The sequence below is a fragment of the Perognathus longimembris genome, chromosome 2 (genome assembly GCF_023159225.1).
Source record: "Perognathus longimembris pacificus isolate PPM17 chromosome 2, ASM2315922v1, whole genome shotgun sequence".
In the NCBI taxonomy this organism is placed as follows: domain Eukaryota; kingdom Metazoa; phylum Chordata; class Mammalia; order Rodentia; family Heteromyidae; genus Perognathus; species Perognathus longimembris.
This window is the reverse complement of record NC_063162.1, coordinates 131,446,055-131,472,338: the sequence shown is the minus strand read 5'-3', so window position 1 is coordinate 131,472,338 and position 26,284 is coordinate 131,446,055. Positions and strand designations below refer to the sequence as shown.

The window sequence follows — 26,284 nt, the reverse complement described above, 5'->3', positions numbered from 1 at the left end:
AGCCTTTACCTTGACAGAGGCTCAGTATGCCACATTTTGAAAGGAGCTTGAGCCAGACAGGAGAGGAAATGATGTCAAATGATGTGCAATTTAAGAAGTGGAAGTGTTTATGTCTTGAAAAGAGAAGAAATAAATGGGATGTGACATAAGTGGGTTATCTTCAGATGCCCAACAGGGATGCAAGGTGACCCTAGAAGTTGACTTTGTAAACTAATGCCAGACCAAGGAAATCTGTCCAAGCTCCTGAGAGGAAGATGCTTTCTTAGATGTGGAAAGAACAATTTAGTGTCTAGGGTTATTTTCAGCCTTACACTACTGGTAATGTACATGAGGTTAGCATTTTTGAAGTGTCAGATGAATGGGTTTTCCTTTATAACTTTAGTATGTATAACAAATTGAATCGAACACCAGTTAAAATGAATATATATGAATATCTGAAATATATCTGAGATTAGAAATTCTGATTGATTTAAATTTGAGATAGGACTGGAAAGCTGCATTTTTGTAATACAGATTAATTCTGAGACTATATTACTTTATAGGTGAGATAAGTGTATTCAAATATTGCTCTTTTGTGGTTTGGTCTCGGCCTATTCAGGAGAAACCATCTTTACTGATAGAGATCAAGATTTAAAATATAAATATTATGAGGTAATGCATTGCATTTGAGTTCAGAGCAAATGCAATTATTTTTGGCAACATCTGGTGCTATAATTGAGGGTTTTATTAAAAAAGAGAGAGAGAGAGAAAGTGATACCTAAATGACTAAGTGTGATCACTGAGGTCAACAGTTCTACATAAAACTCTCTTCAGAGAAACAGATAATAACAAATAAAAAACAAAGGCAAAAGGAAAAGAGGCGAGGAAAATCTTCAGATGGAGATGATATTTGACAAAGAAATGGAAAAATTTGAGGGAAAAAAGATGGATATAGGGGAAATCCTAAGCTGATACAGCTCTCAGGAATGCTAAATCAGCCCAGTGGTAGCTCTGATTTAACTGACACAGAAAAGCATGTTGTTCTGATAGAGCCTGCCCCTGCTGGTTTCATGACTTGGAGAGCTTTGCCAGCAGAGAGCTAGCAGCAGATCTGCAAAGCTGGAACCAATGGAAGCTTCTGTTTCTTTTGACAAGTACTACCCAAAAGGGAGATCTGAGCAGTGCACATGTGTGGCAGCTTCATAACCCAGGCCATATTTTCCCCTCATTGTGGGGAGTGTCTATACTTCGAGTCACACTTCTATTTGCTAGATTCTACTTTTATTACTTTAAGTCTCTCAGACTCCATTTAATCCTATTTTTTTCCCTGTCCATGCATCAAGTATATCATGTCGATGATTCTATTGCTGTATAATTTTTTAAAGTGACTCAAAAAGTAAAATATGCTGTCAGGATATAATGGTAAAACATACTCTGTAAAGATGTGGGGCACTTTAGAAACTCAATTCTTTCATTTTTATTCCTGTAGTCTGGCGGCAAGAAGAACTCGCACGCATTGACCAATATTTCACTGGAGCTGAAAGGAAAGCTTATTTGTGTGAACTTTTGGAAAAAGAGACCCAGCTAATTGCTTCCATTGGGAGACATAGAGACATGGCTCATACAGAGAGAAAGGAAGCAGCAGTACAAGCTTTTCTCAATAAGGTTAGTGAAGTAACTATTATTTAAATGCAAATGTAGTTGAGGTAAAAAAGTACTGAACAACAATCTGAACAAAAGACCTATCCTATATCATGAGAATTCATAAGAATTTTCTTGAACATTTTAATGATGTATATATTTAAATTTGACACACTATACTTTTGATACAGCTGTAGATTTTAACATATGATAGAATAGAGATGGAACATGAAGTTAGTATGTTCTTAACTAGAGGGATTTGTCCATGAAGATAGACATCTTCCCTGAGACTACCTTTATTTAAAGTTAGGCCGGTGACAAGAATTGCATGACTTCAACAAGCTGATAAAATGCAGAGTAGTAAAATATCAGGGTCTGAGGTGCTCTGCATGTAAAGTAAACTGGGGAATTTGCTGGAGACTAGGGTACTATTGCTTTGGCTCACTGCAGCTTAACTGACTGGAAATTTTTGACCGAAAGAATATATGATTATTGGAAAGCATGAAAACATGTAATTACGCGGGGGGCGGGGGGGGGGGGGAAGGAACCCTATAGTAATTACTCTTTTGTGGTCAAACTGCCTGTTTGATATTGAATATCCTGTTTCCATGGTAACAAATTTCCTTTTATAAAGTTGTCTTTCCAAACAATTAAAAGCCAAGCCATCCAAGAAAAGCATGAAGGTCTCCAAGATATTTAGTGATTCTACTCCTGTGATGTTTTATTTGTTCTTAAAAGTTTATTTTAATACTTCAATTTTTTTTCCTTATCTTACCTTCCTTTTTTTTTTTTTTTTTTTTTTGGCCAGTCCTGGGCCTTGGACTCAGGGCCTGAGCACTGTCCCTGGCTTCCTTTTGCTCAAGGCTAGCACTCTGCCACTTGAGCCACAGCGCCACTTCTGGCCATTTTCTGTATATGTGGTGCTGGGGAATCGAACCCAGGGCCTCATGTATATGAGGCAGGCACTCTTGCCACTAGGCCATATCCCCAGCCCCTTACCCTCCTTTTTGAGCCCTGTTTCTCTTTGGTTTTCATTACAGTTCTGAGTTATAGGTCAGAAGTTTAGGAGCTACCAAACCCTATCTCTGATTCCCCACTGTCAGGCACTCCTTGCATGTCCCAAGTTCTACTTCAGGTATCATGGCAACCCTAAGCCATATGTGGGCTTTCACCTCTAGACTGGTTTCTATTCTGAGTAACTTGGATGATCTTTTCTATGGATATTTTGTTGTGGACACACTTGTCTAGATAGGATGGTATCTTATATTTTTCCTTTATTATTTATTTATTTTGATCATCTATCTATTGTTTACGTATTATCTACTTAGTTTTTTACTGCTTTTCTAATTTCACTATCATTGGCTGTCATGAAATGGCAGTACCATGGAAGGCTGACAACTTTGCCTGTATCTAGTAAGTCATCCAGGCCAAGATTTGAATCATTAGTCTATGCCTTTCCCCTTGAACCAACCCCATCCACCCCTTTTGAGTAGCTACTTCCTCATAGTTTGTTGATATTTGATTTTTGCCTTTCTAAGGTATTACACAATTTGAATTCTCCCTTGAATCTACCATATTTCAGTTAATATATTGTATACATTTGCATAGTAGTATCCAATGTTTTTACTTATAAGTTTACAAACTAAATCTAGCTTCCATATATAAGGGAAAACACATCTTTTGTCTCTTGGGGCCAACATTTTTCCAGGTCTTGCTGTTTCTTTGCAAATGGTACAGTATCATTCTTTCTAATTGATGAGTACAATTCTATTGTGTATATATACAACATTTTCTTGATCCATTCATCCATTGAGGGCATCTGGACTGATTTCATACCTTGGCAATGGTGGCTCACTGTATCCTGGCTTGTAATTTTTTGGGTAAAGGCCTAGGAGTAGAATTTGTGGATCATATGGTAGTTCTTTAATTTTTTGAGGAACCTCCATACTGCTTTCCAGAGTGGTTGAACAAGTTTACATTCTTACCAATAGTGTTTTAGGTTTCCTTTCCTTATTTTAATCTAGACCACCTTTAGGACCTCTTCCTCATGCTAGCAGGGTTACTTTCTATTTCCTAGTTCTACTCTAAGTTCTATTTTTGTAAATACTTATACAATACTCATTCTTCTTCGTGCCAACACCAGACACCACCTTCACCATAGCAATTTTGAAATGACATATATTAGCACATCAAGGGAACCCATACCCAATTGATAAATATGACATGAGAAGCAGTTGCTCACTATTACCTTTTCTCATGTAACACAGGGGGCTTTGTGTAAGTCTTAACAGCAATAAAAAAATGAAACACAATTTTTGTTCATAAGAATTCTCATGAGGAAAGATGACGTATCTTAAAATATTTTTCTTAATACTTTAAAAAGTTGTTGAGGGAGTGCTAGACTTTGAGGCATTGAAAAAAAATGAGTAGGAAGAATTGTCATGAATCAGAATGGCAGGGTATAGAGAGTGGCTAAGTGATATATTTGACCAAATTAAAGACAAGTGAGGAGGCATTTCAAAGATAGTGGGGTACAATGTGATTTTTTTGTGACAACTCAAAATGAAATAATTATGTTGCTAAACAAATGAAATATTAAATGGAAGATTTTTAAAAAGATGGTCAGAGACTCAGAACAATGACTTTAACACCAGGCTTATTCCTGGTGTCATACACAGAAAAGGAGAAGATGTAAATATTAGCCACTCCTAAAAATCAGAAGAAGACTTTTTGTGGGTTATACATTTTACAATTGAGTTCTAAATGTACAGATTCATCCAAGTAATAAATCAGTGAACCTCATCAGTCCCTAATCTAATTTCAGGGGCATCATTTGATGCTAGGAAATGAAGAGATTTTACTTTAAGTGTAGCCACAGTTTCATACTTGGTCATGAACATTATACCAGAGAATGGAACAGCAAATGCACTAGGACAATCCCTAATGTGTTTTCATTGAGTCTAAACACTACTTAGTCTACAGAACCAATATTTTCCTTTTTATCTTCTTATTCTGAACCTTGCGTTTCTCCAATAACTGAGCAATGTGATTTTGAGTTAGTCCAATCAAGAAGTTGAACTAATAAAGTTTGAGTAGTTTCTATGCTATATTCTCATTGTAAATAGGAAGGCGTAATACTGAAGAGTTGTAGCATTTGATAGTTTGTAATTTCAATACGTAAAATATTGAATTTCAAAGTTATCAAATATTAAATACTCTCAAGATAACAGAGGTACATTAGGTTAAGATATCAGAATGAAAAGTCATTAGCTGCTTTCTAATATACCTCTGATGCTCTTCAAGAGATGATCGACACTTCTGTAGGAGGAAACTTTAGAGCCAAGGTCACTTATTTCTTTGATTCTCTTTTATGCATGCACCAGGTCTCACAGTCACAAGCTTAAAATCCTGCAATTCAGTTAGGCACTGGTGGCTCATGCCTGCAATCCTATCTACTCAGGAGGCTGACAACTAAGGACCATGGTTCGAAGCTGGCCCAGGCAAGAAAGTCTATGAGACTCTTATCTCCAATTAACCACCAGAAAGCTGGAAGTAGAGTTGTGGCTCAAAGTGGTAGAGTTCTACTAGCCTTGAGCTAATAAGCTTGGGGACGGCACCCAGCCCTGGGTTCAAGCTTCATGACTGACTAAAAAAAAAAAAAATCTCCCCCTCTCAAAGTCTTGAAATTCATATTATCTGTTTGTATTCCAAACTCATCTGGCCAATAGCTAATGGGATAGAAAAACACATCCACTTCTCTATAAGGAAGCTTGTTAAAAATCCTTTGCTGAGTAAAAGAAAAGTTGATCACTTTCCGGTGGCTTTGGGGGCATGAAGCTGAGATCTTACTTGTATCTTGAGGGACTGGAGGTTTAATTCCAGAGGACAGAAAGACCACTCTTCACAATGTGGTCGCTTCTTCTCTTCAGTAGAGGCTTGTTGTGGCTCTAAAGTGTTTTGTGTTTTTTTTAAATCTTTCCACTTTTCTTTAAATGAAATGTGTCTTCCTGCTGTTTTTCTGTTTCTCTGCTCTCTAGTCCTCTGCTGTCTCATTTGTTGGCAGCTAAATGGGATTTATTATGCTCCTATTTTCTGAAGCAATTTAAAAGCATTATTGTTATACATCTCTTATGATAGCCAAAGCATTAAAAGAAAAAAAAGGAAGTCAAGGAAGAGAAATAAGCAAAGATGACATTTTCCTGCATGGGAGTAAAAAATACCTTAGGGCCTGAAATCAAAGAAGCTTCTACTGGAAGACCAAGCTATCAGTGCTGACAGCAATACACCCATGTATAAAAACATCTTTGCTCAACAGATTAAAAAAAATCTACTGCATGCCAGCAACTTCATTATCTGTTTATCTATAGTATGAACTCTATTCACCCTTTATTTTAATTACTTAATTTCTAACTTTTGCATGCTTAAGATTGGCAAATATTTGGAATTTGGAGAGTGTTTTGTCTTCTCAGTGCCTAGTAACACCAACTATTCTAGAAAATATAAATAGTTGTTCAATGGGTGAGCAGTATAGGCTCTATGAAGCATCCACAGTTAAATGAAAAATATATTTCTGAAAAGTCTTTTTGGGGGCAATAGCTTTAATAAGCATAAAATAGAAAAATTTAGATTCAGATATTGTTCCAACTTACTAGAAAACACTGCAAGCATGTTTGTATTTGTGTCTATTTTACAAGTAGTAGAATTTGGGGTATTAGTAATACATTGCTTCAACTTATAGTGCTTAAAGGAATAGTAATTGATAAGACAGTGTTTGAATTCAGAACTGAAAGATAAGAAGGATTTATATTTAGAAAGATTTGGAAAAGCCCACAATATTACTATATAACACCGTATTCCATAGGGCTAATATTTGGAAAGGTAGAGTGAAATCAGTATAAAAATGGAAAAGTAGAAGGAAATTGATAAAAGTGGTCATTTCATAAAAAAAGGTTACTGTCAGGATTATTACAACAAAATAAGTTGCTGTCTACATAGCAAAAGGTATTGTTAGCACAGCGTAGAAAGTAAATTATACTTTACAAAGCCACCCTGAGGAAAATTGCATGCAAAGGTTACTTGGACTTTAGGATATTATAGTATGAAACCTAGCCTAAGATTGCTTAAAACTTTTAGAAAAGGGCTCTGAAATAACTATACTATAATACTATGCTAACTATACTGTAATAACACTATACTCCAGTATAATCCAAGATTACCTGAAACCAGTTTGTTTGTTTTTTTTTTTTTTTTTGGCCAGTCCTGGGCCTTGGATTCAGGGCCCAAGCACCGTCCTGGCTTCTTCCCGCTCAAGGCTAGCACTCTGCCACTTGAGCCACAGCGCCGCTTCTGGCCGTTTTCTGTATATGTGGTGCTGGGGAATCGAACCCAGGGCCTCGTGTATCCGAGGCAGGCACTCTTGCCACTAGGCTATATCCCCAGCCCCACCTGAAACCAGTTTGAAACCAGCTCATGCAGAAAAGTCAGTGCGACCCTGCCTCCAAAGTAACATGCAAAAAGTTGGGCTGCAATCATGACCCAAGTAATAATGTCCACTGAGCAAACAAGCTAAGCAAATGGTGCAAGGTCCTGATTTCAAACACTGTTAACTAAAACATAAATATAGATACATAGTTATTTATAAAATAATAATATAAATTTATGGTAAGCTAATATACACATGGGCTATAGCTTCTCAATTACTGTCTAGAATTAAGACTTTTTCTTATGAAGAGTCTTGGCTCTCAGTAATATTTACTTTGGCTTTAGATAACAGGTGAAGCTATTGTTTAGAAAATGCATCAAATATAGCTTATAAGAGGCAGCTTTGTGTAGCACCCAATGTAATTTAGCTAATATGAAACGTACATAATGGAATGCTATGATGAAAACTTTCGTAATTTATTTACTAAAATGGTATACTTTTGCTTCATATAAAAGTTCTCCAATTAATTTTCTTATGTTTTATGATACTTTTAGTTATAGATATTAATGTAAACAGCAGGAAGAACAAAATTGTTACAGCATTTAATTAACTGTAATTATAAACAATATTATTTCCAGTGTTCAGCTCCAAGAGTATGGAGAAGAGCTGATGGTAAAGTAATTGAGATGGATACACAGTTCACTCTCAGAGCCAGAGAGCTACAAAACATTTATAAATGTATTATAATGAAAAATGTCTCTCATGATGAGAGGTTGGATGTACTGTTGACGCTTAAACACACGGTGAAGGTATGTTGGCTTTCTCTTCGTTTTGGGGTCAGATTCACTAGTTATAAAAAGATTATGTGAATACCAAAACAAGCAAAGTGTTTTTGTTAGCTGATTATATGTCTTTGAGTTGAGTGAATGAATTGCAAGGCAGGGATATATCCCTACCCTCCATATGTGTATGTCAGTATCAAATCATTACACCAGTACCTCACAAGGTGGATCTTTCAATAAATAAACGATCTTATTTGGATGACAAGGACCAATATTGAGTCTGAGAACATATTAGAATCATTTAGAAAGCTGCAGAGAAAGATAGAAATATCATGCATATATGAAAATAAATTCTGGGGTTGGAGGTATGCCTCAGTTGGTAGAGTGCTGGCCAATGAGCAAAAGCATCAGTTACAAAGTTTGAGTCCTGGATTTGGGCCAAAATGAACAAACAAAACTAAAGAAAGAAAAAATAGAATAAATTTGAACAAAGGCTAAACTCGGTTTCAGGAAAGTTAAATTAGATATTCACGTGTAAAATCAATGTCAGATCTACTAAGATCTCCCTCAGTATCTCCTACAATGTATCTAGGATGAAGAAGCACTGATGCAGAATCTTTAATTAGCATTATCATGTAAGCGTTTACAGGTATGGAAGAGCATTATTTCATAGATGTTGACATCATCTTCTGACTTCTTCATGCAGCTGATTTCAGTTTATAACTCTTATAAAGTGCCCCGTTAGTCCCTTAGCTCTTACTTGGGTCATTTGTATTACTTTATCAAAAATTAACTGCAGGTTGAGGACAGTGGCTCTCACCTAGGTACTTGGGAATTGGTGACTGTGGATCACAGTTTGAGGCCAACCCAGTCAAAACATTCATGAGACCTCATTTCTACTAATGAAATATGAACTTGGTGGTGGGAACCTGTCCCAGATATGTAGGAGGCATAAACAGGAGGATCATGGGCTGACCCAAGCATCAATGGGAGACCCTATTTGGAAAAAAAGTAAGTTAAATTACTAAAGGAAAAAATACCTAAGAGGTTAGGGAATATGGCTCAAGTAATAGAGTGCTTCTGTTGTAAGCACTGCTTTCAAAAGTACTAGCAACTATAATAGGTACTCAGAAAACAACTATTCGTTTATATTTTGACAAATGTTAAGCAGGCCATTGCACAAATTTCCTGTGTGCTCCTTACCTTCCTATTTTCCTCACAGTTCTTCTCTCACTTCATGGAATTAACTACAAACTGCCTTCCATGGTAGTCCTTGCCTTGAGTTCTCTTCCTAGCTTTACCGCCTCTGTGTAAACCCATAAATAACATGGCTTAGTGTTCTTATATTTGAATTTTATTTAATGAAATTACAGTGCGTGTGTTTTTTGTGCTTGTTATTTTGCTTAAAATTAGTTCCTTCATTTTCATAAACTAGATGATATGTCATTGAAAATGAAGCTATGATTTACTTATATGATCACATTTAATTATGGCTATTTGGTTGTTTCTCATTTTTGTTTTTTTTTTTTTTTTTGGCCAGTCCTGGGCCTTGGACTGAGCACTGTCCCTGGCTTCTTCCCGCTCAAGGCTAGCACTCTGCCACTTGAGCCACAGCGCCGCTTATGGCCGTTTTCTGTATATGTGGTGCTGGGGAATCGAACCTAGAGCCTCGTGTATCCGAGGCAGGCACTCTTGCCACTAGGCTATATCCCCAGCCCTGTTTCTCATTTTTTGCCTTTGTAATGAAAAATAACTTTACAGGTACAGTTTCTAAAGCACAACACACACACACACACACACACACACACACACACACACACACACAATTCTATTAGAGAGACCCAAACTTTTCTGAATGATTTGTACTTTTGTCACAATTGCTGCATTTGTAATGTACCTTTCTTTTTGGGTGGCAATTTTGTAAGCAGTGATTATATAAATTTTATGTTGAGTAGTTTCATGTTTTGTTCAGGAACATGAATGCAAACTGACTCAGGAAATCCTAGAATTGATTGACAGAGAAGTTGACCTTATGATGAGAGGAGTTAAATCTCAAAACCTTGAAGGACTCAGAAAAAGAACTGCAACACTCTTTTTTCATTATATTAAAACACCTCTGTTTAATCCTGAAGTTGCAAGATACCTTAAGGTACTCTACTTTTTTTTTCTCTTATATTTTCTTTATAGATCCCTGTAGTGCAATATGTTAAATTGGAAGAGTTTTCAATTTTGCTTTTACATATTACCTGGAATCTATGTGGAAGGCTATTTTAGTGGTGAAATGTCTTTTGAATGATCACTGTGTTTATGAACTGAGCTTACTTATTAACCTCTTCATGTCTGTGTTTTCAACCTTGAATTCATTCCAAAGAACTAAACTTTTCAGTATATCATATTATATTGATGCAGTATGATCTCTCATATCTCCATGGTTTATGCATATTCTTTCTGCCTCCCTGAATGTTATCTTCTATTTCACTCATCCAACATCCATTTTGTGTGTGTCTGAGAGAGAGAGAGAGAGAGAGAGAGAGAGAGAGAGAGAGAGAGAGAGAGAGAGAGAGAGAGATTGTTCTGGGGGCTTGAACTCAGGGCCTGGACACTGTCCCTGAGCTTTTTGCTCTAGACTAGTTCTCTGCCACTTGTGTCACAGATGTACTTCCAGCTTTTTGGTAGTTAACCAGAGAAAAGAATCTCACAAATGTTCCTGCCCAGATTGGCTTTGAACTGTGATCCTCAGATCTCAGTCTCCTGAGTAGCTGTAATTATCGGAATAAGCCAGTGATGCCAGTGATGCCCAACCCGTTCATTTTGATAGACTGAACTTCATGTTCACTCCTTCACGAGGACTGAAGAAGAGAGCAGTCTTTCTATTTTTGAGACTTTATATATCATCCCTATATTACTTACCATATAGTCATAATTACAATTTGAACATATCCATATAGGCATCCTGAGAGACCTCTAAATATAACTTGTGTTTGAATTAAATTGCCTTTTCTAACTTCAACATACTTAAGACTCCAAAGAATTATGCTCTCTAAAACCAAGGTAACTGCTTTATTGCGTTCTTACTGTGCAAAACTATTTAGAACACCTTTTCTCCGTTGGGAGGTGATTTTTAAATAATTATAAATAGTGTTTTGTTTTAATGATCATTTTTAGAGTTTTAATTTAAAAAGAGCACTGAACATTGTCAGATATTTGACAACACAAAGCCTCAATATTTTTATAAACCTTTAGAAGAAGAATAATGTTCTAATTTTATATTATTTCTTTTTAATTAGTTAAAATCGAATTCTATTGTCAGAAGTAGATTAAAGTATAACAAAAACCCAAAAGGAAAGTTGCTCCTTGCATTGTTTCAATTAGTATTTCATTTGTCCAAGCTAATTTCAAGTCATTCTCTATAGACTTTTTCAGCTGATACCTACTTGCAGCAATATAAGAGAATTATATATACTACACTTTCATATAATGCCACTATTATACTTTTGAGTCTGTCCTTCAAGAGCTCAAGCCCTTGAAGACTTTACCCCAGCTGAGGGTGAGAGGTGGAAGGTGCTAATCTCAGTGGTTTAAATCCCTTGATGAGTTTAGAGCTGAAACAGCTGTTAGAAGGTGGGGCCTTCTTGGAGGAACTAGATCACTAGGGTGTGTCCTTGGAGAATACAGTTTGCTCTGATCCCTTACTATCTGTCTCTGCTTTCTGGTTCTCATGTGGTGAACATGCACTGTTCACAGTGGTTTTCTGTCTCATCTGAGACATAAAGCAAAGGAGTCAAGCCACTGTGGATAGAATCCTCTGTAACCACAAGCTAAGTTAAATCCTTCCTCCCTTGAGTTGGCTGTCTAGGTATGGTGTCATAGTGACCAAAAGTGACTAACACAGTTGTATCATTTTGTTCAGTTTTGTAATTTTCCATTAGTCAATTTCTCTGTTTTTGATGAAATTTGACAATTGCTTAGCCATATAATTTAATGATACAGTCAAAATAAAAAAAATAGACCTCTCACACCCTAAAATTCCTTCAGCAGTCCACTTTTAGACTCCCCTGATTTTTGGCAAATGCTTATTTTTTTGTTTTGGTTCTGTAGTTTTATCTATTTTAGAACCTCATATAAACCAAATCTTAACATCTCAGAATTAGATTATTTTGAGACTGACAGCTTTCAATTAGCACACTGAGTATGAGATTCACTCTTGTTTTGAGTCTCAGTAGTTTATTATAGCTGAACAATCTTCTTATTGCACAGCAATAGACAGCTTTATTTTTATCCTTTAAATAAAAGTCATAAGGTGTTTGAGTACGTTTAGAGTCTGAGGATTTTTGAATAAGCTTGTGATGAAAAATATTAACAATCCTAATGAAAATGCTAGCACAAGTAAGCAGGAATACAAAGTTTTCTATTAAAGAAAGACTAGAGGAAGCATAAGACTTGTTCACCATAGAGGGGACTGTAGCTTAAGTGTAAATAAGTTCTCAGCACCTGAAAAAATATGGTTGTGATAAACACTTGATTATGGGTTTGGAGTAAATTAATTAGTTAGGGATAAATACCTAGGAACTGTGACTGTTACCCCTATAAAAGACTGCTAAACTTTTTATGCAAACTAGTTGTACCAGATTGCATCCTCACCTACAGTGTGTGAGGGAGTTCCAGATGCTTTCAACCTTGTCAGTACTTGGTATTGTCAAGTTTTAAGAAAAGGTAGGTAATAGTATCCTATAATATCTTAATGTATATGAATCTAATAACTAGAATTATTGAGCATCTTTTCATACATTATATACCATACATATATCTTTTTTGGTGAAGTTTTTTAATTGAAAAAGCATAATTTATCTATTTTTAAAATAGATTATTCTTTTTGCTGTATTTAAGAAATTTGGTCTACCCACAGGGCACAAAAAAAATGTCTTCTTTGTTTCATCTTAGAATTTTGTCACTTTACTTTTAGAATAATTTATTGAGCTATTTTTATGAGGTACAAAGAATTAGTCAAGGCTATTTTCTTGGTTTTGTTTTACAAATTGGATAGGAATTTTTTTGACAAGGAAATTCTTCTCAGATTTATATTGGCATCTTGTCAAATAAAAATGATTACTTTCTTTTACTTCTGACTAAAATGGCCTAATTTGGAACTACTCATTTGTCTGAAATTAAAAACAAGTAGAAAAAATATTTCTTTCAAGACACTGGGCATCAGACAATGATCACAAATTAAGTGAGCCTAAAGTAGTCCAATTTTACTCCTCTGAGGAGTAAAACTCCTCCTGGAGGGGGAGTATCTGTGTTATATACGTGGAGACAGAACTGGCGAAGCCTGTTTCTTTCAGTTGAAGAGAGAGCAAAGATCTTGTCCTCTGGGTCCTACACAGCCAAAGTCTGTATGACACAGGGCTAGAAATTAGTGAGTAAACAGAGAAAGACATGGAGATTTGCAGTACCTTTTATATTTTCTACTGAGTTCTAACCAGTGTATATGTATGAGGAAAACACCCAAGGCCAAAGAAAGAACTGCCTTAAAAGATAAAAGAAGACAGTATTTAGCACTAAGGTGGGTGTTAATCAGTCTCTCGTGTTTCATTTTAGAATCCATAATTTTCTTCTCATGGAAATTTAAATATATTTTATTGCCTTTCCTTAACTTTGAACATATGGAATAGTTTTAATAACTGATTTAATGAGATTTTTAATAACTCTCCTTGTGTATGAATTCTAATATCTATATCAAGTATGGACAATTTTCCAATAATGATTTAGCTACTTGCTTTGGATCACATTTTGCATATATTTGGTCATTGTTTGCTGGTACTATACATTATGGATTTTATTTTGTTGAACTGTAAATGTTTTATTTATTTATTTAGGTACTGGGAATCAAATCCAGGACATTGCACTTGCAAGAAAAGTGCTTTACTACTGAACCACAGCCCAGCCCTTAAATGTTTTATTATTATAAACACACCTAACTTTTTCAGAAAACATAGTTAAGTTACTCAAAAGAGTTTTATTTCTTTAGATATTGATTTTAAGATTATTTTTAGAGCAAGAACAAAGCAATTTTAATTTAGGGATCGTTATTTTCCACTATTGAGTTAATCCTTTTTTTGATATTCAGCTAATGACCTGTGAAGTTTACCTAAGTCTGAAGCTTTCCTAGGCTGAGGTCTTGTCTGAAAATTGTTTTTACAACTTTGATATACCTAATGTCAATTCTGTTCCTATTTAATCTTTCTTCTCATAGAGGCTAGAAATACTGATGATACATTGTAAAGATTGGTTTTTGTAGTCTTCAATTTGTTTGACATTGCTTACTTTTCATTCATTCACTCATTAATTCATGAATCTAGAACCAAGTGCTCATTCCACATTACAGAGTTACAAAGATAGAATTACTTTCTGATGTAGTGGTTCATATTTTGAAAATTGATCATTAACAACCCCAACTTTATTTTTTGAAATAAATGAAAGGAAAATAACTGGCTGTTGACTATAGAAATAATTAATATAAACCCAGATATCTAAACATTTTTATAAATGTAAGAGCTGAGTTTGTCCCCTATTTTTTTATTTTTATTAGTATATATCAGCTATATAAGGGGTTTTATTTGGACATTTTTGCCTCTGCATGTACCAGCTTTGGTCAAATTCAGCCCCCACCCCCTTATTACTTTCCTAATCATGCCTCCCTCAGTTTTTAAATAAAATTTTGACACATTTCATTATTCCATTTTCATACGTGCATATGAAGTACTTCCATTATAGTCTAAGTTATTTACAACATGTATCTAGGAGTTGATGAATCAAATAGTAGATTTTTATTATTTTGGCAGGATAACTGAATACAGAATTTTTCAGTTAACAAGTTCTAAAGCACTATAATATAATTTTCCTGTTTCTTTCATTTTTTTTTTAACTTTGTAGGTTCCTCAAGATCCACTCAAGTTTTACAATAAGATTTACTTTTGCTACAGTTGCCAGTTATATTTGCCTTCTACCGAATTTTCCATATCCTGCACCTCACAACGCATCTACCGCTGTCGTCAGTGTGTCAGCCTTGAGAATGAGACTCAAAAACGGGAATCATTTTTGAAGTACAAGTGTATACTTGAAAGGCTCTACGAATCAGAAGCCAATTATGAAGATGACTCTCAAATTGCTTTCCTGATGCAGGTAAGGTCAACCATGGCAGAAATGTATCTGTTTTCTAGGAGGCTACGTGGACATATGACATACAGTGTTGCTGAACATATTCTGAGTAGAGAAGTACCACCTTTGGTTGCCTAATGAGCATAGGGACTCCATTCCTGATGTGTATGCATATTTAAATACTTCATTGTACTCTGCCACACCCAGGTAAGCCAGATTTTACATCCTATGAAAGAAGACAGACAAGAAAAGGAGTATGAGCTTCTGAAAAAACAAATCAGAGTGTTGTGAGGAAAAATATGGGGAATGATAAGGGCATGCAGGGTAATTTGCAGGACAGAAAAGCCTGCCTTGCAGATGTGGTTTCTGAGACAAAAGACGGAGGAATGGTTAATCTGCTAGCCACAAAGAGCAAAGAATCAGGCTGTTTTGAGGGAATTTGAGTTCTGTTTCTACTGGTTTCAGGTGAGTCTGAGACAGGCATAGATTTAATGATACTTATGATTGGACATAAAGAGGGGATCAGAAGTGGTTCATTAGTTTCCTATATCTGACAAAGATGACCATGTCTGGAAAAACAATTTAAGGGAGGGAAGATTTATTCTGGCTCATGATTGCAGTTCATGGTCAGCTGCTGCTCCCTTTACAGCAGGCAGGAAGGAAACAGGAGAGAGGAGGGGCTGGGGCTGGGGTGAAGATTGACAAAATAGACTATTCAACTAGGCCCTACTTCCCAGTTTCTACTGCCTCTCAATACCATAAAATTATGAATCTATCAGTGGATTAATTCACCCATGAAATCATAGCTCTTATGATCTAGTTACTTCCCCAAAGCCCCATTGGCTGGTAGCCAAGCCTTGAATATAGATCCTCTGGGGCTATTTTCTGTCCAATCCAGAGCACCTTTGTACCCTCTTTTTTTTTTCTTGGCTCTTATAAAAGAGATGATGAGATATTCATTTCAACACACCTGTGAAGATGGTCTTTGTAGTTTCTTTAGAAGTGTATTCTAGGTGACACTAAATACTAATAGGATATTATTTCAACCCTTTTTTTATTCCTTCCCTGAACTAATGAGATTTCTCTGAAGTTTAAAGATATGTAAGTTTGCATTTTTCCAAGCGAAAAGAGTATGGTAACTGCTTGAAGTGTGTGTGTGAAAAGAAGCCAGTTTCTAGTCATCTATCATCTTTCCTGTAACATAAACTAGGGGAACAACAATATCATTCCACAAATTTTCCTTCATAAAAGTGAAGTTGAGGGCTGGGAATATGACGTAGTGCTTGCCTAGCATGCATGAAGCCCTGGGTTCGATATCTCAGTACCACAGAAACAGAAAAAGCCAGAAGTGGCTCTGTGGTTCAAGTGGCAGGGTGCTAGCCTTGAGCAAAAGAAGCTCAGGGACAGTGCCCAGGCCCTCAGTTCAAGCCCCAGGACTATCAAAAAATGCAAGTTGAGGACCAAGATTATTTTAAATATTCTGTAATAGGAACATCATAATAATTAAACTCTCAAACTCCACACACTTTTTTTTTAAATGGGAACTTCAGTGTGCTTTTCTCTTGTACTATGGTAGGCATTTTAGCTTGATTAGTCACCCAGCGTTCACCCAGGGAGAAAAATTATGTGTGAAATGTATAGAGGACACTGAAAAACATGATTACCCAAGCTCTTCTAGGACAGTGGGCATGTAGAGTTTCTTTTCACGATTGTTAGGGGCAGGTGGGAAGTTGAAAGAGCCACCAATTCTGGTAGGTGTACAGGACTTCCTGGAGCTGGGTTGACAACTCCAATATGAATGCTGTGCAGTGAGGTTCCTGGGGTAGTGTTCACAGAGACAGAAACAGGGGTGTAACTCAAGTTAGAAATGATGAACATTATGTTGATCAATAGAGTGAAGGATATTGTTGATGGAAGATATGTAAGCAAGATATTTCTGAAACCAAAAACATCAAATGACTTATAAGGTGATTGGTTTTCAAAAAATTTTTAAATACAGAATTTTATTTTTAAGATGGGGTCTTATTTTGTAGCCCTGGATAGGCTTGAACTCATGGTCCTGTTGCCTTTTTCTCCCAAGGCTGGTATTACAAGCATGTGCCAATACACCTGTACTACAATTTAAATATAGTTTCAAAAAATCATGCTGACTTCATTGTTGATATTCACTTTCCAAATTCTTTTATTCCTCTCTATTTGTCTTACTTTTTTAAATCATCTTTGCTATAGCGGAATTTCAAATCACCATATCAGTTTATGAGTACAGGGCATTGTGATTGTCACTCATTTCATAATTCTCCCCCTGTCTTTTCCAACCCTACCCATCCAATTTCTCTCTTTAAACAGCTAAAAAAAAGTAACAATATAAATAGTTTGAAGTACAGGCTGAGTATCCCTAATCTGAAAATCTGAACTCTAGAATTCTCCAAAATCTAAAACTTTTGAGTCATCATCTGACTCTACAACTGGAAAGTTCCATAACTGACTTAAGTAAAGGGTCACAATCAAAACACATTTACAAAAAAATGGTATATTATTACCAGTTTCAAGTTACAGTATAAGTACATATGAAATGATATCTCATTGACATTTCATTATGTATATGTAAATTTTCCAAAATCCAGAAACATCTGAAATTGGGAGATATTTCTAGTTCTAAGTATTCCTCATAAGGGATATTCAATTTGTATTGATGACTGCTCTATTGCATTACAAAGAGCAAAACTAAATTTATGTTATATCTCTTAATCCTGATTTTTAATACCCCTTCAAATGCTCTGAGAATTTAATTACCCAAAGTAAAAAAAAAACTGTGAACCAGCGATTATGATCAAATAAATATCAATCAGATATGGTGGTGAATTGTGCCTGTAATCCAAATTCTTGTATATTTTCATGTCTTCATTTGCAGTTCTTGTGTGAATGTCAAAGCAATCTAAAATAGGATAATTTTGTTTACATGGCAATGCTCATTGACTAGAAAAAGAGGAAAGGAGAGTAATGAAAAGAATTTGTTCATGGGGGTCCAAACATAGCTCTCTAGGTTTTTGAAGGTCTCATTAAATATTTTAACATCAAAGTTACTAATTTCTAAGGACTCAAATGAAGCATTGTATGAGTGTACAACAACTACTTAACAATAATATAGAATTGGAATTCTCTTTATATGTTAGTTATACGTTTTGTAAGTCTATACTATGCTTTGTTTCCCACAAGGATAGATGTCACTCATCCTATTATCAGAGTTATTGAGCACCTGCTGTGTGCCCAAGCAGTGTTCTTAATGGTGGAGATTCTGTAGAGGGAGATAAGAGCTTTACTGTCCTAGAGCTTATATTGTGCAGATGTGGGAGGAGAGGATAGAGAGCAGACAGATAGTAAACAAGTAAAACTCATGTTAAAACTCTATTATGACCCAGTATAGCTTGTGGGCAATGAGTATTTATATTAAACACTTACTGAATTTGAACATGACAGCATGTAAAGTGAAAAGATAAAAGCTAAGATATATCAGAAGTAAATATTTTACTTAAGAAGAGTCTAGTGCTTCACTGGTTATCCAGTTTTCCTGTAATCTCTACAGATGCCACTTAATACAATAGGCTGCAGTGTTACTATACCACTGCAACCATGTCAAACACTACTTAAAGGTAGGCAGTTCTTGAAGATGGCCGAACAAATGTATCATGTGCAAAAGTGATATCTAAATGAACAAAAATACTGCATTCAGTTTAATACAGTTTTGAAGTTAGTAATTCAATTAATGCAACACATTTAAAAAAAACTATACATATTTGAACAAGGCAACATTTTGAATATGAGTAAAAAATGTATGTAACATATTTTCCTTGCTTTCCTACAAAAACTTTTTGAAATAATGGTCCCTTTTCAGTAATTATGCTTTTGTGAAGCTTGTACCTAACAATACTAAATTTATAGATGTGGACCTCAGGATAAAGAGTTCATTCTAAGAGCGATGGCTATTACAATATAAATTTATTAAAAATGTTCTATTTATTTAAAGTACCCATCTTTCTGTTTTTGTTCCCACTAAAACAACAAATCCTTTTATCAGCTTTGAGTATATCTCAACTGTCTCTGGCAAAGTGCAAGTAAAACTCCTGAGAAAGGATTTTACCATGATAGTTAATAAGGAATTTTTTTTCAAAAGTACTTAATACCATGTATTTTATTAAGAAAATAAATAATAAGGTAGCATACTCTAGGAAATATATACAGTTTATATGGGGCTAAAGATGGGTTCATGACTTGGGAATGATTATGTAGATTAGGCAGAATGAACATACGTGTGATAAAAAAGGACTATCTGCCACTGAAATCTAACGAATGGCATTCCTCTTTAAAATGGACTCAATGTGATTTGTTTACTCAAGCAGTATAATCATTACATTGTGAATTTAGAAGAAAACATATATTATTTGTTGAACTTATATTGATATTCAGCTCAATGACATCCGGTACCTGATAGAGAACATCTGGGCATCCCAGTCGGTCCTCAGTGCCTGTAAGGACATCGATGAGTTGGTCATGGTCAGATGGGATAAGTCCATGGAATGGGCCCCCTGGAACTGCATTCTTCTTACCAAGGAGGAAGGTGAAGCTCATCTCAAGGTACAGAACATCGAACAGGTTAGTAGGTGGGCTTTTATTTGAGGTGTGACTTTTGCCGTTGGAATCATAGGACACACGATGGGACTGCATTTGAACACATTCCACATGTGATTTAACTATTTCTGTCAGATTACAAATGGGATGTATAGATTAATGGTAACAAAAAGCGGGAACGGTAAATAGTGCAGATATTAGAATGAGAGGGGAGCAGTGAAATAAGAGATTTGACTATGTAAGTACTCCCTCATCGTGCCATATTTTCTAGTTACTTCAAGCACATTAATTCCCACAGTAAGTTCCAGGAAGCCAAGGATTTCATAACATTTACTTCCATCTTTATCCTCAGTACCTATAATAATCCTGCCCCCAGCTTGGGAGTTGAATATTGATTTGTTGAATAAGTAAATGAATATTGCCATTATAAGTGTTAGAGAACTCAGAGTCTGTTAGGACTCATTAGGAAGTCTGCCTGAAAGCATGCTTATTGTCATCATACAAATGTAGCTCCATTTGTTTGGTTGCTTCCAACTAACTAGGAGTGAAGAAATCATTGCAACTTAAAAATGTGTACTGTAGGGCTGGGAATATGGCCTAGTGGCAAGAGTGCTCGCCTCCTATACATGAAGCCCTGGGTTCAATTCCCCAGCACCACATATATAGAAAACGGCCAGAAGGGGCGCTGTGGCTCAAGTTGGCAGAGTGCTAGCCTTGACCAAAACGAAGCCAGGGACAGTGCTCAGGCTCTGAGTCCAAGACACAGGACTGGCCAAAAAACAAACAAAAAAAATGTGTACTGTAAACCATGTTAATGAACAAAAATGAGGGGCCCTAGAAGAGTTCCTAAGATAGCTCCACTTACACTCAGCAAGCCCAGGATCTTCAGTTGACTAAATCACCTTTAATTTCATGCAAGGTGTCCACTAAAAACAACAAAAAAAGAAAGAAATGATATCAAATCAGGCAGTCATTTTGAATGGCATTATTTCCTGCCATTTTTTTGTTTTTTTAAGAGACTAGTAGGAAAATGTAAAGGAAATAAACTAAATTTTTTATCTTCTTAGCAATAATTGTTCAGCGTTCTAAGGAGCTAGCCTAGGAAAAATTCTACTCTGGGGATTAACAGAAAGGAGAGAGACAAATTGAAGCTGTGATAAATGTTCTGTTTACTAAACTAAACTGACTCATAAATATTTAATTACTGGAAGCATAGCCAATCTTAGCAATATCATTTCATCTAGGTCCCATAATGAAAGTAAAGTTCATTCCCAAAGCTGATTTTTCCAGGGCTTCTTCAATCAATCCACACAACTCCCATTGCGTATTTAATCAATTTATTGCAGTATCAAATTAAATGTTCTATTCACATACATTTCTAATTTCAGGATGCCAATCGTTTTGAATTTCTGAAAATGGAGCAAGGGTTCTCAATGAGCCAAGCTGAAAAAATATGTTTATGGTTTTCAGTTTGTGTAATCATTCAAGTATTAATATTCAGTTTAAAGATTAACTTCTATTTTGCAGAAAGTTAAAATGAATTTACTTAGTGCCCAGAAATATTTACTTTCCCAATGAATTAAAGATCTTTGAAATTTAAACTAATTTTTAAAACAACTTACCATATTGTTATTATAGTGGTGATGTACACCGGGGTTACATTTACACGAGTCAAGTAGTGAACACATTTCCTTTCATACAGTGTCTTCTGTTCCCTCATTCTCTCTGAGACCCTCCCTTTCATCTCTATCCACAAGTTGTATAGTCCACTTTTATCCATGTCCAGTGTGCTCCACTGTTGCTCTTTAGAGTATGCTTTGACTTCTGTGAGCTTCCAGGCTATGGGAAAAATGCTTCTGTGAACTTCAAGGGAAATAGATTAATTTCTCATAGTGTTCATATTGGCCAGAGTAGGAACAATTGTGGGGAAAAAAAGCAGTCATGATCCAATTTTTATCCATCTTTTTTACTAAAATTTTTCAGAGCATTAAGACCTGCCTTCTTTGTTTCATAGAGTTTTAGAATATTAGCTAAAAGTGTGAAATTAATAAAAATAATGAAAGCATCCTGACTTTGAATTTGAGACCACCCTATATGAGCTCATGTGTTAAGTTTCAATGCCTCAGTCTACATGTGTATGGGAAGGAGATAATAATGTCCCATAATAGAAAAGCTTTGACAACTAAATAGACAACTATTTACAGTTTCCAACTTATTGTCTGGCATGAAGTAATCTAGGTAGTAACTGTTTGTATGTAAGTATGTTAAATTTATTTTTAACTGAAATAAAGACAGTACAATTTGGTATAATTATGAATAGAATAAAATTTCAAAATAGAATGTAAATTTCCTGATGATTATCCCTAATGTCTACATGCTAGGGATAAATAATTTTATTCTGTGAAAGTTATTGAAATATTTCTGGAGATGTTCCGGTTATCTCTCATCTATATCTATCTATCTTTCACATATCATCTATCTGTAATGTACGTTTGTTTCATATCTCTATGTATTTTAATACATACCTATTACACACATGTGTAGCAATTATTTTATATAAAATACTCTGTAACTTGGTTTGTTTATTTAGTAATAGTGGATATCTTTCTATAGTATTACTTTGAATGTGCATGTCATATAATGCTTGACTCATTTTTAATAATTATTAAGAGTTTTATTAAGGAAACAAAGTTCTGTGCATGTATGGATGAATGCAACACTGTAAATATATTATTTTCCCTTGAATGAAATATGGTCTATGAAATAGGGAACCAAAGATTAGTGCAAAGTATTTGAGTATTTATCTGTTACATTTGTAAATGTAATCTACAAATTTAAATTAGATTTAAAAGAAAAATCTTTAAAATAAATACTTGTGTAAAATATAAAACCCACTGTTTTTTTTTCGGAGATGCTTCGGCGAGCAATCCACCTCCTGCTGTTCCGCAAGGTGGGGGATGGTCTCAAAGCTACCCCTCTGGTTCCGGACCCAGAAGGAGATAGGTGTGGCTTACTTCCACACTGCCCCAGGGCTGGGGGAAGGGCGGCATCCTCGCCTTTCCCCCCTTAAGGCCAAGATGAATCCCCAACATCTTCCCCTTTTATTTTTTTTTTACTTTTTGAACAGCAGGAGGTGCCTTACTTGAGGGCGCGCCATTTCTTAGGTTGCCCCCCACAATGGGGGATCTTACCCATCTTCGGCTAACACACTAGCACTTCAGGCCAACCTGCTGGCCGGGCTGGCCAGCCCGATGAGGGGACTTGGGGAGAGTGGGATTGGCACTTGAAAGAAGGCCCTGTTAATCTTTTCTCATGCCAGCAGACCTCAGTGAGCAGCATGTGACCAACCTCATGGGGTTCCTAAATGGCTAAAGGCCAAAGGCCACTTGTTGTCTGGACAGCTCTGGCTTTTTGCTCACAATATAAGAGACCGATTTGTCTAGTACAGAGCAATGCAAACATAATGCAAATGGAAGCATAAAGCAGACATGAGCATAAGCAATCGTAACACAAGGCAAATGCAAACATGAGCAACTGTAACACATGAGCAATTAGAACACAGGCACAATGCAATGGAGGGTCTCTTATCTGGCTCAGTCCATAGGAGATAGAGGAGTCCTGGCCCATTTTGGTGTCACTCAAGGTAGTGCAGATGGCTCTCCCTTCCCTCAATGGGGAGGTAGAGGCAGGTTCAGGTCCTGGTGATTTGGCAGCCAGGATGCTGGTAACGATTGAGGTTAGTAGACACTTTATAGAAAACATTGCAGCATGGTACCAGTCCCTTGCTTATTGTAAACATTTATCATAAAACATTAAGATGTCCAAATCCTTTAGCTCCTATTTCCCTCCAATGGGGGCCCCAAAGATAAGCAGCAAAGGGAAGGCAACAACAGTGTGCAAAATTTCCTTTTAGTTCTTGTGCAACGCTGGGGGCCACACTGCCACAGCAAACTTTATGCCAAAAGGCGCCAGGCAAGGTCCAGGGAAGAAACAGGGCCGACACTAGGTCCATCGCTGGTACAGGCAGGCTTTCCCATTTCTCCATGGAAAAATCCACCACAGTCTTTGTTTTCCTGAAGAGAAAACAAGGAGAGACATCCTTCAAGGGCAGGTGCCCTTGGGTGGTCATTCAGATGAACAATATTTTAAGTCTCTAGCTGGTATCCAGATTGGATTTGGTTCCCCAGTTGGGAAAACGCATGCGAAGCCCCTTCCGCACTGATAAGTGGGTCCAGGGCCTCACTATGCTCTTGTAAGGGGGTCCTTCCATTGGACTTCCACCTTTAAGTAGGGTGTTTGGATTGACCAATGTCTCTGGAAAGCCGACAGAGGTTGGTCCTTAGAGAAGTTTAAAATATTCAGTGTAAACATCACTGTCCTCAGCTGGCCATGGGGGGCTCCCCCCCTTTTTGTTTTAATAATTGATCCTTCAGGGTCTTATTATGCCTCTCAATTATGGCCTGACCCTTTGGGTTGTATGGTATTCCAGTGGTATGTTTAATATTCCACTTTTGGAAAAAGGCCTGTAAAGGCTTGCTGATGAAACAAGGTCCATTATCTGTCTTTACCTGTAATGGGAGCCCTAGGATAGCAAAACATTGTAGAAAGTGGCTCTCAGCATGCTGTGCTCTTTCCCCTGAATGGGCCGTGGCCCAGCAGGCATGAGAATGGGTATCTATGGACATAAATACACATTTCAACCTTCCAAAAGGAGTGTAGTGGGTTACATCAGTTTTCCAGATAACATTAGGCTTTAGGCCTCTGGAGTTGACCCCAGGAGATTGCAGAGGAGGGACTTGCAGAAAGGGCATACATGACTTGCAAGTCCTAATAATCTTTTTTAAGTCTTTTATAGGAATTGAAGGAAATCTCTGATGCAACCCTCTCCAGTTTAAGTGTGTACGCTCATGGAGTCCTTGGGCCATTTGAAGGTTTTGAGGTTGTACAATAACCATAGCTACAATAGTCCCATTAGTGGCCAGCTGGTCGGCCATATGATTACCTTGTGTCAGGTCCCCAGGCAGTCCTTGGTGTCTGTGAAGGTGCTGTAAGAATATAGGCTCAGCCCACTCTTGATCATCAGAGGGGTCCCACTGTTGTTTTTTAAGCCTTAGATCTTTCTTTCACCTTAGAGTTGCCTTTGTGAGGAAGTCATCTTTCAGAAAATAAATTTCAGGCAGAAGTCAAGCAGTATTTGTGATTTTGCAGAAGTCTCACTAAGACTAATAAAGAGGCTAGATAGTATTTATTGATTTAACCAAAATTTACTTTTGGATGTTCTGAATACTATGCAAAGGACTTGGAGGGAAAAAATGGAGTAACTGTAATTCCTCATGATTTCAGCTGCATTCTGGCTAAGCCTTTGGAACAAGGGGCAAAGTATAAATACTTAATGTGATAGGAGTTAAGTTTTCTTATGCAATAAGTAGTTCTGAAATTGGGCAGCCTGGACCTTGTATGGTGTCTCCACCATGTTCTCAGAAACTGAGGCCCTCTAAGTCATCCCATGGTGACTTTTAACCTCTGACTCTCACTCTTATGCTTGCCAGCTCTTTGTGCCAAGATTGTAGCTTCATCTCTTGCATTGTGGTTAGTTCCCCGGTTTGGGTAAAGACGAAAGATGTTTTTGATATGTGAAACATTCAACCTTCTTTAAGAAGCTTTTTTTTTTTTTTTAATTAAGGGGATGAGTAGGGTTGGGAGAGATGGGGAGAATATGAAAGGGGTCACATTAATAAAGACATATTGTATTCATAAACTGACATGTTGAATTGAAACCCCCTTGTACTTAAAGATAATAAACAATAAAAATCTTTACTATAAGCTTTATACAAGTGTCCAAGTGTGTATATGTGTGTGTGTGTGTGTGTGTGTGTACACTTGTTACTTGTTAAATTGTTGTCTTTACTTAGAATGAAGGATAGAAAGCTGGTAACATCCTACTAGACATAAACCAAGCCTATAAGTCAAAATGAAGGAGAACAAGAGGATGAATATTGGATTGGTACTCAGCAGTGGCTTAGACTAAGACAGCACAGAGGGAGACTATGAAAAGGCTTCCAGAAGGAACTATCATAGGAACAGAGCTCTGAAAGACAATATACCAAATATATTCTGTGCTGATGAAACTGATAAGCAAAGATATGGAGGCATGTCAATATTTTTATCTGACAAAAATATATGACATTTAATAAACTCTAATATTCTTTCTTTCCTTTTTGCAGGATTATGAACATTATTTTCTCCACAAGATCCAACACAAACATATCCTGGCTAAGAACTACTTTTCCCAGATTCCACTGCTTGCTTCATATATACTTAATCACAGTGAATTAGAAGATGTCAGAAATAAATACCAGGTGGATACAACACCCAAAACGATTGAAGCCAAGGGGACTTACAGTTAGAAGGTCCAGAAATACTTGCTTGATGATAAATGTTTTTCCACTACTGTCAAAGTAATACAGAAGCCATAAACTATGAAAATGGAGCTTGATCTTTTTTTAACTTTACAATTATTTTTATCTTTCATAGTTATTACAGGTTAAACGAAGAGAGACTAATCATACACAAATGTGTAATCATTAATTAGTGTTAAATTGAACTACAATTGTGTTTCTGCAATAGTTTAAAGCAAAGAGACCATCATTTTTAATATATTTTCTGTTACATTTTA

The 26,284-nt window shown here is 36.3% G+C and overlaps 1 protein-coding gene across 1 annotated transcript in view; it reads left to right on the top strand.

Moving 5' to 3' along the window:
* The window catches only part of Iqub (IQ motif and ubiquitin domain containing), a 48,927-nt gene extending 22,852 nt beyond the window's left edge, over positions 1-26,075 (top strand). Inside the window, exons 7-12 of the mRNA XM_048337668.1 lie at positions 1,469-1,644; positions 7,681-7,851; positions 9,797-9,973; positions 14,758-15,006; positions 19,447-19,632; positions 25,833-26,075. Coding sequence (XP_048193625.1) covers positions 1,469-1,644; positions 7,681-7,851; positions 9,797-9,973; positions 14,758-15,006; positions 19,447-19,632; positions 25,833-26,015 — 1,142 coding nt within the window. The 3' untranslated portion in view covers positions 26,016-26,075. The remainder of the gene's footprint in view (positions 1-1,468; positions 1,645-7,680; positions 7,852-9,796; positions 9,974-14,757; positions 15,007-19,446; positions 19,633-25,832) is intronic.
* Positions 26,076-26,284: the final 209 nt, after the last annotated feature.